The 13,527-nt window shown below is 44.3% G+C and overlaps 1 protein-coding gene across 1 annotated transcript in view; it reads left to right on the top strand.

The window, feature by feature from the left end:
- The window catches only part of LOC120030343 (dedicator of cytokinesis protein 11-like), a 131,887-nt gene extending 118,466 nt beyond the window's left edge, over window positions 1–13,421 (top strand). The window contains exons 49-54 of the mRNA XM_038975717.1: window positions 1,341–1,487; window positions 2,145–2,355; window positions 4,968–5,158; window positions 6,386–6,486; window positions 7,953–8,091; window positions 11,496–13,421. Of these exons, the coding sequence (XP_038831645.1) occupies window positions 1,341–1,487; window positions 2,145–2,355; window positions 4,968–5,158; window positions 6,386–6,486; window positions 7,953–8,091; window positions 11,496–11,585 (879 nt within the window). The 3' untranslated portion in view covers window positions 11,586–13,421. The remainder of the gene's footprint in view (window positions 1–1,340; window positions 1,488–2,144; window positions 2,356–4,967; window positions 5,159–6,385; window positions 6,487–7,952; window positions 8,092–11,495) is intronic.
- Window positions 13,422–13,527: the final 106 nt, after the last annotated feature.

The following is a 13,527-nucleotide window of genomic DNA, read 5'->3' as shown; positions in this document are numbered from 1 at the left end:
GTCTGTCAGCGTAGTGTCCAGAGCATGGAGGCGCTACCAGGAGACAGGCCAGTACATCAGGAGACGTGGAGGAGGCCGTAGGAGGGCAACAACCCAGCAGCAGGACCGCTACCTCCGCCTTTGTGCAAGGAGGAGCAGGAGGAGCACTGCCAGAGCCCTGCAAAATGACCTCCAGCAGGCCACAAATGTGCATGTGTCTGCTCAAACGGTCAGAAACAGACTCCATGAGGGTGGTATGAGGGCCCGACATCCACAGGTGGGGGTTGTGCTTACAGCCCAACACCGTGCAGGACGTTTGGCATTTGCCAGAGAACACCAAGATTGGCAAATTCGCCACTGGCGCCCTGTGCCAGGTTCACACTGAGCACATGTGACAGACGTGACAGAGTCTGGAGACGCCGTGGAGAACGTTCTGCTGCCTGCAACATCCTCCAGCATGACCGGTTTGGCGGTGGGTCAGTCATGGTGTGGGGTGGCATTTCTTTGGGGGGCCGCACAGCCCCCCATGTGCTCTCCAGAGGTAGCCTGACTGCCATTAGGTACCGAGATGAGATCCTCAGACCCCTTGTGAGACCATATGCTGGTGCGGTTGGCCCTGGGTTCCTCCTAATGCAAGACAGTGCTAGACCTCATGTGGCTGGAGTGTGTCAGCAGTTCCTGCAAGAGGAAGGCATTGATGCTATGGACTGGCCCGCCCGTTCCCCAGACCTGAATCCAATTGAGCACATCTGGGACATCATGTCTCGCTCCATCCACCAACGCCACATTGCACCACAGACTGTCCAGGAGTTGGCGGATGCTTTAGTCCAGGTCTGGGAGGAGATCCCTCAGGAGACCATCCGCCACCTCATCAGGAGCATGCCCAGGCGTTGTAGGGAGGTCATACAGGCACGTGGAGGCCACACACACTACTGAGCCTCATTTTGACTTGTTCTAAGGACATTACATCAAAGTTGGATCAGCCTGTAGTGTGGTTTTCCACTTTAATTTTGAGTGTGACTCCAAATCCAGACCTCCATGGGTTGATAAATTTGATTTCCATTGATAATTTTTGTGTGATTTTGTTGTCAGCACATTCAACTATGTAAAGAAAAAAGTATTTAATAAGAATATTTCATTCATTCAGATCTAGGATGTGTTATTTTAGTGTTCCCTTTATTTTTTTGAGCAGTGTATATTGAAATATCCGACACAGAACTTTATTTCACATTTGAGAGTTGTGAATATTTTCCTCCCGAGTCTGCACCTGTTTTGCAGCATGAACATCCGCACCACAATTGGCCAGTTGGAATTTGGAACACTCTCAGTTTTCTAAGATTGCTAATATGTCTTGTTGACAGGGCTACTTTGAGGAGGAGGATGGGAAGGAGTATGTTTACAAGGAGCCCAAACTCACAGGTCTGTCGGAGATCTCTCAGCGCCTTCTATGGCTCTACGGGTACAAATTTGGAGCTGAAAACGTCAAAATCATCCAGGACTCCAGCAAGGTAATAACTATGGGTGCGTCCCAAATGGCATCATATTCCCTATGCAGTGCACTACTTTTGAGTAGTTCCTAGAAATAAGGAAATAGGCTGCTTCCTTTATTGGAGTTGGAAACTTTCCAGTAGTTTCAAATGAATTTAATTTGCAGCCAGAAATAAAAACGTATTTTCATCTTATTTTCTTGTTTCCTGAGAAGAGAGGATGGTCCAACTATGAACCATCTAGAAATTCCTGTAGTACTATACATACTGAAGGAGTCCAGGACAAGGTTTCGTCACCCACTGATATAAAGGATGCTATACCAAAAGCCAGGAGCTCTTCCTGACCACCTGATCAGGAAAAACTATTGGCCTTGTGGATTTTTCATGTGGATTTTGCCTAGAAGGGATACAGTTTTTGTAAATATGTACTTTTTGTAACAGGTTTAGAAGAACTTACGCAGCAGGTTAGGAGATTAGGTTAAGGTTAGGAAATGGGTTAGGGTTATCTACTTTTGACGTCAAATTTGACAAAATCTGTATCCCATCTAGACATGTGGCCTTTTTACAGGAACGTGTCTCGCATTCAAGAGCACTGATTCAAAGACGACATAAATAATTTACCTTTTCTAGGTAATACATTATCTAGGTTCTACCTAACACCCCTCCTGTCTCCAACAGGTCAACCCCAAAGACCTGGACATCAAGTTTGCTTACATCCAGGTCACCTTCGTCAAGGCTTACTTTGACGAGAAGGACTGTCCGGAGAAGAAGACAGACTTCGAGAAGTGCCACAACATCAACCGCTTCATGTTCGAGACGCCGTACACGCTGATGGGGAAGACACATGGCGGTGTGGAGGAGCAGTGCAAGAGGAGGACAGTGCTCACAAGTAAGCTTCATGACCTCATTACAACCTCTTTAAAACCACTAGTTAGCTTTACAACTTTGTTACAACCATTCACACACTTTACACCAGTTAGTTAGCTTAACAACCTCTTTGTGCACCTTTTAGGTTGTAATCTTAGTTTGACCCCACTTCTCACAGCAGAAAAATAATATAACCAGAAATATGTGGGGGGGGTGTCTTCTACTAAGCTATATGGAATTGTTTTGAGGTCATACTAAAGATCATTTAGCTATATTGATTTTACATTTTGACCCCTTGAAGTATCCCAAAAATATATAAAACATGTGAAAATGTATATTTGGCCTTACTACTATTAGCCCATACCAACGCATTGAAAACAGATTCACTACATGGGTGTCACGGATCCCCCCGGAACTGTGTCATTACGCACACCTGGTCCCCATTCCCACTGATTGTAATTGTTTAAATGTGCCCTTTGGTTTCCATTGGGCTGTCGATTATTGTTCCAATGTCCGTTGGTCGTGTGACTACCTGTGTTGTTTTGGCTTTCGTGCCACTTGTATTGTGTAGATGATTACGGGTCTCGTCCCATGTGGAATCATTATGTAAGTGTATGTTACTGGTCTCGCCCCGGTGTATTTATTCGAGGTACTCCTCACTCTTTTGTTTGGGTTTCAACCCTGTGTTTTGTATACGTGTTTGTTTTTACATGGCACGCTGTAATTTGGGTAAATAAAAAACCCTATTACGCATTCCTGCGCCTGTCTCCCGATCCCGTTAGACCAACGTAACAATGGAACAACAGATTCATGTATTTAGCCCCTTATTTTTGGCAATAAACAGTCTCCATATATACAGTACCAGTCAAACGTTTGGACAAACCTACTCATTCCTGGGTTTTTCTTTATTTAAACTTTTTTCTACATTATACAATATTAGTGAAGATGTCAAAACTATGAAATAACACATATGGAATCATGTAGGAACCAGAAAAGTGTTAAACAAATCAAAATACATTTTAGATTCTTCAAAGTAGCCACCCTTTGCCTTGATGACAGCTTTGCACACTCTTGGCATTCTCTCAACCAGCTTCACCTGGAATGCTTTTCCAACAGTCTTGAAGGAGTTCCCAAATATGCTGAGCACTTGTTGGCTGCTTTTCCTTCACTCTGCGGTCCAACTCATCCCAAACCATCTCAATTGATTTGAGGTCGGGTGATTGTGGAGGCCAGGTCACCTGATGCAGCACTCGATCACTCTCCTTCTTTGTCAAATAGCCCTTACACAGTCTGGAGGTGTGTTTTGGGTCATTGTCCTGTTGAAAAACAAATGATAGTCCCACTAAGCACAAACCAGATGGGATGGCGTATCACTGCAGAATGCTGTGGTAGCCATGCTGGTTAAGTGTGCCTTGAATTCAAAATGTTTTACCAGCAAAGCACCATCACACCTCCTCCTCCATGCTTCACGGTGGGAAACACACATGCGGAGATCAAAGACACGGCGGTTGGAACCAAAAATCTCAAATTTGGACTCATCAGACCAAAGGACAGATTTCCACCGGTCTAAAGTCCATTGCCCATGTTTCTTGGCCCAAGCAAATCTCTTCTTATTGGTGTCCTTTAGTAGTGGTTTCATTGCAGCAATTCAACCTCGAAAGCCTGATTCACGCAGTCTCCTCTGAGCAGTTGATGTTGAGATATGTCTGTTACTTGAGCTCTGTGAAGCATTTATTTGGGCTGCAATCTGAGGTGCAGTTAACTCGAATTAACTTATCCTCTGCAGCAGAGGTAACTCTGGGTCTTCTTTTCCTGTGGTGGTCCTCATGAGAGCCAGTTCCATCATAGCATCCTCAGGTACACCTCCAATTGACTCAAATGATATCAATTAGCCTCAGAAGCTTCTAAAGCCATGACATAATTTTTGGGAATTTTCCAAGCTGTTTAAAGGCACAGTTAACTTAGTGTATGCAAACTTCTGACCTACTGGAATTGTGATACAGTGAATTATAAGTGAAATCATCTGTCTGTAAACAATGGTGTGAAAAATGACTTGTGTCATGCACAAAGTAGATGTCCTAACCAACTTGCCAAAACTATAGTTTGTTAACAAGACATTTGTGGAGTGGTTGAAAAACGAGTTTTAATGACTCCACCCTAAGTAAATTTAAACTTCCCACTTCAACTGTATATATAAGTTGCCCATCCCTGCTATAAACCAATACAAGAGTTTTGTTATGTGTGGCTTGTTTGTTCAGGGATGTTTACTTTTTGTTGTTGCAATAACATTGTTGCACGACATGACCTGTTTGTATAGTTGGACCAAGGACTACCAGTTAGGTCAGTGTTACATTAGCTTCAGCATTTCAATTGTCTGCTTCTCAGACAGGCTGTTTCAGAATGATCATTTCCCACAATTTAAGAACAATGGAAGGAGACAGAAGGTTCTGTGAAAAATGACTCCAAGACCAATACCAGACAATGCTGTTATGACTTATTATAATTTGTTACAATGTTATAAAATGTTGTTAGGGTTTATAGGTTAGGGTGTAGGGGTTAGGGTGTAGTGATTTGGGCTAAGGAGTGTATAATTGTCTATGAGGCCTGACTGTGTGCTGTATCTCTCCTGTCCAGCAGCCAACACGTTTCCGTATGTGAAGAAGCGTGTGGAGGTGTTGGGGGAGAAGCAGGTAGAGCTGAAGCCTGTGGACGTGGCCATCGACGAGATGCAGGCGCGCACCGCCGAGCTGACCAAACTCTGCTCCTCCCAGGAGGTGGACATGATCCAGCTGCAGCTCAAATTGCAGGGCTGTGTCTCTGTACAGGTAGACTAGACCCTACTGTGACTACATCACTTTGTGCATGCAGCTAGTGCATGCAGCTAACACCACAGACATTAGACCTTATCACAGTGGTATTCAACATTTGCCAGCGGGGACCTCATTTTTTTCCACCAAAATGCCTCTTGACGCCACCCATAATCTAATGACACAACCTTAAAGGAGCAGTTTGTTTTTTACAACCAAATGTCCGTTTTTTATGACATGTTATAGAAGGGTCCAGACACCTTTTTGTGTGTTTTTCCTATTTTCATTTTTTACTTGCCCCAAACAGCAAATCACTTCCTCATCATCGTTGTGTAATATGGGGGCCCCCCAAAAAAACATGAAAGGCTCCAAAAACACCCAAATAGGTCATTTTAGAAACGGCAAAGCTCTCAGTATAGTGATGCAGGTCTATAGATGTTGTACACGTGAAATTGGTTCATTCCGAACTTGATCATCCATTTTGTTGCGACTCGAGCGATACCTCTCCATCCATTCTATAGGTAACTTCCAAAATAAACAATTGAGGGATACAAAGTATATTGAAAGCACACAGGAAGTTCCAGACACTTGTCGATTCTACGCCAAGGCGCATTGAAGCTGTTCTGGCGGCTCGTGGTAGCCCAACACCCTCTTAAGAAAGGGAAAGGGGGATACCTAGTCAGTTGTCCAACTGAATGTATTCAACTGAAATGTGTCTTCCGCATTTAACCCCTTCCCCTCTGAATCAGAGAGATGCGGGGGGCTGCCTTAATCGACATCCACGTCTTCAGCGCCCGGGGAACAGTGACACTTTATGTTGGTGTTTCCTTTATTTTGGCAGTTACCTGTAGCAGCAGGCGATACTGAGAATAGAACAGCTGGATCGGAGAAATGTCTTGTCGCGCAAAAGGAAATATAACATTCCAGATAAAGCATGCAGCATGTTGCTGTTTGTTACTCTACCACGCTAGTCCAGGGCTGCTCAACCATGCTACTGGAGAGATACCGTCCTGTAGGTTTTTGCTCCAACCCTAATCTAACACCTGATTCTAGTAATTTGCTGGTTGGTGGATAAATTGGCTTAACCAATGATGTTATTTCTGTGCTGCGTGTTGATAAGGATTTCATTGGCTGTGGATAGGCAGCATAGGAGTTCCCATGCACTACCTGAGGGTGAAGCTGAATGCCTTAGATATTCATTACTTTTAAAGATTGTTACTCATGCCCTTGTCTTGTGCGCCACAGGTCAATGCAGGTCCTATGGCGTACGCCAGAGCCTTTCTGGACGACTCCAAAACCAGCAAGTCCAACAATAAGAAAGCCATAGAGCTGAAGGAGGTGTTCAGGTATGTGTAGAAAGCCATAGAGCTGAAGGAGGTGTTCAGGTATGTGTAGAAAGCCATAGAGCTGAAGGAGGTGTTCAGGTATGTGTAGAAAGCCATAGAGCTGAAGGAGGTGTTCAGGTATGTGTAGAAAGCCATAGAGCTGAAGGAGGTGTTCAGGTATGTGTAGAAAGCCATAGAGCTGAAGGAGGTGTTCAGGTATGTGTAGAAAGCCATAGAGCTGAAGGAGGTGTTCAGGTATGTGTAGAAAGCCATAGAGCTGAAGGAGGTGTTCAGGTATGTGTAGAAAGCCATAGAGCTGAAGGAGGTGTTCAGGTATGTGTAGAAAGCCATAGAGCTGAAGGAGGTGTTCAGGTATGTGTAGAAAGCCATAGAGCTGAAGGAGGTGTTCAGGTATGTGTAGAAAGCCATAGAGCTGAAGGAGGTGTTCAGGTATGTGTAGAAAGCCATAGAGCTGAAGGAGGTGTTCAGGTTTGTGTAGAAAGCCATAGAGCTGAAGGAGGTGTTCAGGTATGTGTAGAAAGCCATAGAGCTGAAGGAGGTGTTCAGGTATGTGTAGAAAGCCATAGAGCTGAAGGAGGTGTTCAGGTATGTGTAGAAAGCCATAGAGCTGAAGGAGGTGTTCAGGTATGTGTAGAAAGCCATAGAGCTGAAGGAGGTGTTCAGGTATGTGTAGAAAGCCATAGAGCTGAAGGAGGTGTTCAGGTATGTGTAGAAAGCCATAGAGCTGAAGGAGGTGTTCAGGTTTGTGTAGAAAGCCATAGAGCTGAAGGAGGTGTTCAGGTTTGTGTAGAAAGCCATAGAGCTGAAGGAGGTGTTCAGGTATGTGTAGAAAGCCATAGAGCTGAAGGAGGTGTTCGGGTATGTGTAGAAAGCCATAGAGCTGAAGGAGGTGTTCGGGTATGTGTAGAAAGCCATAGAGCTGAAGGAGGTGTTCGGGTATGTGTAGAAAGCCATAGAGCTGAAGGAGGTGTTCGGGTATGTGTAGAAAGCCATAGAGCTGAAGGAGGTGTTCGGGTATGTGTAGAAAGCCATAGAGCTGAAGGAGGTGTTCGGGTATGTGTAGAAAGCCATAGAGCTGAAGGAGGTGTTCAGGTATGTGTAGAAAGCCATAGAGCTGAAGGAGGTGTTCAGGTATGTGTAGAAAGCCATAGAGCTGAAGGAGGTGTTCAGGTATGTGTAGAAAGCCATAGAGCTGAAGGAGGTGTTCAGGTATGTGTAGAAAGCCATAGAGCTGAAGGAGGTGTTAAGGTATCTGTAGATTCAGCTCCGGGCATAGTTACCCACCCTACCAAATATCATCTACACCCAAAAGTTCAAACTCAAGTTTTGGAGCAAATAATGAAATATGTCATTGTCTTGATGGAAAACCATGCATTTAGAATTGTATGTCTTATGACACCTGCTGAGTACCATCCTTTGTACCCATTTAACTTGTGTGTGTTTTCGTGGGTGTCTTGTCTATGCAGGAGGTTTGTGGAGGCCTGTAGTATGGCGCTGGACATAAATGAGCTTCTGATCAAGGAGGACCAGTTTGAGTACCATGAGGGCCTGAAGGGCAACTTCAAAGACATTGTTAAGGAGCTGTCAGACATCATCCATGAACAGGTGACATGGGGGAGGTGGCTGTCAGACATCATCCATAAACAGGTGACATGGGGGAAGGGAGAGGTGGCTGTCAGACATCATCCATAAACAGGTGACATGGGGGAAGGGGGAGGTGGCTGTCAGACATCATCCATAAACAGATGACATGGGGGGAGGGGGAGGTGGCTGTCAGACATCATCCATGAACAGGTGACATGGGGGAGGGGGAGGTGGCTGTCAGACATCATCCATAAACAGGTGACATGGGGGAGGGGGAGGTGGCTGTCAGACATCATCCATAAACAGGTGACATGGAGGGAGGGGGAGGTGTTTGTCAGACATCATCCATAAACAGGTGACATGGGGGGAGGGGGAGGTGGCTGTCAGACATCATCCATAAACAGGTGACATGGAGGGAGGGGGAGGTGTTTGTCAGACATCATCCATAAACAGGTGACATGGGGGGAAGGGGAGGTGGCTGTCAGACATCATCCATAAACAGGTGACATAGGGGGAGGGGGAGGTGGCTGTCAGACATCATCCATAAACAGGTGACATGGGGGGAGGGGGAGGTGGCTGTCAGACATCATCCATAAACAGGTGACATGGAGGGAGGGGGAGGTGGTTGTCAGACATCATCCATAAACAGGTGACATGGGGGGAGGGGGAGGTGGCTGTCAGACATCATCCATAAACAGGTGACATGGGGTGAGGGGGAGGTGGCTGTCAGACATCATCCATAAACAGGTGACATGGGGGGAGGGGGAGGTGGCTGTCAGACATCATCCATAAACAGGTGACATGGGTGGAGGGGTAAGTGGCTGTCAGACATCATCCATAAACAGGTGACATGGGGGGAGGGGGAGGTAGCTGTCAGACATCATCCATAAACAGGTGACATGGGGGGAGGGGGAGGTGGCTGTCAGACATCATCCATAAACAGGTGACATGGGGGAGGGGGGGGTGGCTGTCAGACATCATCCATAAACAGGTGACATGGGGGAGGGGGAGGTGGCTGTCAGACATCATCCATAAACAGGTGACATGGGGGGAGGGGGAGGTGGCTGTCAGACATCATCCATAAACAGGTGACATGGGGGGAGGGGGAGGTGGCTGTCAGACATCATCCATAAACAGGTGACATGGGGGGAGGGGGAGGTGGCTCTCAGACATCATCCATAAACAGGTGACATGGGGGGAGGGGGAGGTGGCTGTCAGACATCATCCATAAACAGGTGACATGGGGGGAGGGGGAGGTGGCTGTCAGACATCATCCATAAACAGGTGACATGGGGGAGGTGGAGGGCTCCCCTTAATCATAACCGCTGTATACACAGTCAGCCTTACCAATGCACACAAGATGACTTCTGACCACACTCTCTCTAGAGGTCTCACGTCTGTGTTTCTCCTACTCTCATCCTCCTCTCCTCCCCCTACTTCTTTTGATCAAACACCAGATTTAGGGGTGGTTTGTGTAATCTTAAAAGTTGACAGAGAAGTTTCATTTTCACTGTAAGAAGCCACCTCATTGTGACAGAGTTGCTAGAGTGTCAACCAGTGTTGCAACCAGCTGGTTCTACAAAGACAGTTTCTATTATGAGTTATGTTTACCCTGGATCCTGCTATGATAAGAAGGAACAGGTCTGGTCGCATCCTTACTTCGCATCAACAGCTCAATCCAAAATAGTTCTCCCCCTTTTGAACTGAAAGAGAGGCTCCTTTTGTAGGGGAAGCCCCTCCCATCAGAACATACCAAACACAAATTAATTAAGCAATTACCATCGTCAAAGCCTACATTTTCCACTCAGCTAAACATATTGAATCATATACCTTTGCAATCTGTTTCTCATGATACAATATAACACATTTACAAAATCTCATCCCTACTGACATGGTGTCTTCCAAAATGCCCATTCACGTGAACGAGCCATTCGGGACAGACACTACAAAGCCAGCCCGATTACCGTAGCTCTGGTCCTTATCCCAGCCCGATTACCCTAGCTCTGGTCCTTATCCCAGCCCGATTACCGTAGCTCTGGTCCTTATCCCAGCCCGATTACCGTAGCTCTGGTCCTTATCCCAGCCGGAAGCTACCGATCGGAGAGGAACAGAACCAAACAAACAGCGCGCTCATCAATAACATTGATAAGTACAATAAACGTTGCTTAATTAAATTAAACATGAACGCTTGTCTGTATATTATTTTTACCATAACAAACTGTTACTGATGGGAGGTAAGAATAAAGTGTGTAATGTATGTAATAAGATAGCGAAATTAACTTGTGTGTCGACCCACATTGCTAACGTGTAGCTGATAACAGAGCCGGGAGGGGGCGATGAGTGTGTGTGAGTGTACCAAAGGCTGCCCGCGGGCCAGTGACGAACTTCTCCGAAACACACACACACACACTACCCTGCCCTATTCCAAGCAACAGTATTTATCACCACTCCTCCTTGTGCAAGACCTGTCAAAAATTCCTAATATGTGCCGCATCTACTGTATTTCCTACTCTGTATTTACTACTGTTTTTACTCTGCAGTCCGTAATGTAAACAACAACAAAACGACCGCCACTTATTTAGCTATACAGTTGAGGGATGGGGCTAGGGAAGTGTAGGCTAATCCCTCTCAAATAGACAAGGACTGAAAGTCCATGGCATCCACATGAACGTTATAACCATATTGTGAAGCTCTACATTGTTAAAATAACCTTTTATATTTAAGCTTATGTGGTACTAAGCTCATGAGGCATTTGTAGGTTATATTCTTGAAGGATCATTGGCTGCCGTATATATCATTAATTCAAAAGTCCAACAATGAATGTACAAATAAGACTAACTTTAAGCGGAGTATATAATGGTGCTCTTTGTTCTGTCTTTTACTTTCCTTTTGTGTCTATAACGATAACTTTTCCCTTTCTTCTGTCTATGCTGTCCCTTGCTGCGCCTTAGATTTAAGGAGTGCCAGGTAATTTGATGCCCTCTGTGGGGTAACTTTAAATATTCATTTCTACATGGTTGATGAAATACAAACCTGTTATCTCCCGTTTATCACGGTCAGTGAGAGAAGCAGTCAGTGGGTTGATACACTGTTTGTGGCAACAAATGAAATGAAATTGTATTTGTCACATGCACCGAATACAAACCTTACAGTGAAATGCTTACTTACAAGCCCAATACTTGATTTATTGTAGAGGGAAACAATGGCCTCTATTTTAATAAACTCCATTATATGTGGGTGCGTGCATGGTGTGTGTAGATAGTTGAGGAAATTGTTTTGTTTAATTTATTTTAGAATAAGACTAATGTAACAAAATGTGGGAAAAGTCAAGGGGTCTGAATGCTTTCCGAAGGCACTGTAAGTGTCTGTGGCGGTTTGACCAATGATGGTAACGATGTATGTTGTTGTCTACTCTGTCACCATAGATCGTCCAGGAGGATATGATGCAGTCACTGCTCCAGAACTCCTTACATGTATTCCGTGCTATCAGTGGGACGACTACAGACCTGGGCTAAAGTCTACAGACCACACATTTTTCACACAGAGTATAGCTATTTTTCACACACACACACGCACACATGCATTCTCCGCCAGCTGAACCTAAACCGGATCTGTCAGCTTCCTGGTAATGGCTGTCTTTTGTTATGATCAATGCAAAGCTGTTGTTGCCTTGCACACTGCATCAAATGGCTTGGTTGCTTGAGAGAAGTGGAAACACAACATTACACTTAAGTGCTGGAGTCTATTCTGCTATGCTCTAAGGTTGCTTATGTTATAGGAAAAAACAAACAGTAACCAACCCATCTGTCTGTACACTCTTAGAAAAAAGGGTTCCAATAGGGTTCCATGTGGAAACAGTTCTACATGGAACCAAAATAGTTGTACCTGGAACCAAATAGTGTTATTCAAAGGGTTCTCCAATGGGGACTGCCGACGAACCCTTTTAGGTTCTAGATATAGATGGGTTGGCTGACAACATCACGCAAATGATGTGTGCGCATCGATGTGGCCGGAAGGCGTGTGTTGATATGATTCTGAACGGTCAGATAGCTAGCAGCAATGACGAGAAGCTGCCATGTGGGGAATCATAGGTTGCCCGTTTCAGCTCGTTGTGTCTTGTTATTGATACCATGTATTTGAGAGACAAGTGCTCATTGTGCAAATGTATTTATGTTTTCAATAAACATTTAGAGACTAAATACAGTTTACATGTTATCAACAGTCTAAGCCCACCCTGTCTGTTTTGTCCCATAGTTGCGCACGCGTCGGTTTTGTCGCTAAACAACCAACCCATCTATTAGATGTAAGGAAAATGTACAGTAAGGAAAGGAGATTTAATGAAGTATACTCTGATGTCAAATTGTCAGTCACTCTGTAATAACCCAATGCTCAGACAGTTACTTTAGTTGTTGAGCTGTGTTGTGTGTTCTGATATGGGGCCCCTGCTCTTTGACCGTAAGATTGATTAGCCTGGTCCCAGATCTCTTAGTGCTGTCTTGAGAACTCATAGGCTGCGTTGACACAGACAGCCCAATTCTGAACTTTTGACCAATTATGGGGAAAAGATCTGATCTGATTGGTCAAAAGACCAATTATTGTGGGACCAGGCTAATGGTTGTGATTTTATGCCTCTATCACAGGGGTATTCAAATCCTACCCTTCAAGGTCCGGAATACTGCTGTTTTTCCTCTTCTACCTGATAATTAGTTGCATACATCTGGTGTCCCAGATCTAAATCAGTCCCTGATTTAAAGGGGAAGAATTGAAAAAGTCTTTGAGGTCCAGGTTTGAATTTGAGGGCTGTATAAGCTAGCTGGTTCTAGTGATCTAGTAGTGCCTACATCTCTCCTCAGAAAAGTCTCCTGTTCAAGTAATAATAAAACTTCCAACACATGCTGATTGTACAGTATTTCACAAGTGCTACACTGAAATTAGTAGACTGCTGATGATAATAATTTGCAGATGTATATAATATATTGTTATGCTGTAAAAGAAGAAAAATGTGTATGTATGTAATGTATGTATTTATATTTGTACTGTTTTTGGAAAAATGCATGGTTGCATCAGGTCTGGGAGAGAGGTGTTATTTCTCTGATTGTGTCTGACTTATTTGCCATTTTTAATTACACTATATATGTGTAAGTACAGGTGCTTGTTCAACATATTGCATGTTTGTAAAGCCATTTTTCAATAAAAACATATTTTAAAAAGTGGGTTGTATTGACCTCATTATTTTGTATTTATTTTAATGTTTATGTATTAACGTTATTAATGGATTTATTAACTTTTATTATGGTGCTTAAATTATACACGGGGCTCATAGCCTAAGCAGGGGTGGTGTATTACGGGTGTTATTATGACTTTTTTTTTCTTGCGCTTTTTACAAACAGCTTTTATCCAATGAAGAAAACGAATGACTGACACTGTCAAATTGATGACATCCTACTGTCCTGTACT

The sequence above is a fragment of the Salvelinus namaycush genome, chromosome 36 (genome assembly GCF_016432855.1).
Source record: "Salvelinus namaycush isolate Seneca chromosome 36, SaNama_1.0, whole genome shotgun sequence".
Taxonomy (NCBI): Eukaryota; Metazoa; Chordata; class Actinopteri; order Salmoniformes; family Salmonidae; genus Salvelinus; species Salvelinus namaycush.
Note: the sequence above shows the minus strand (reverse complement) of the source record. Positions and strands in the feature narration are given on the sequence as shown.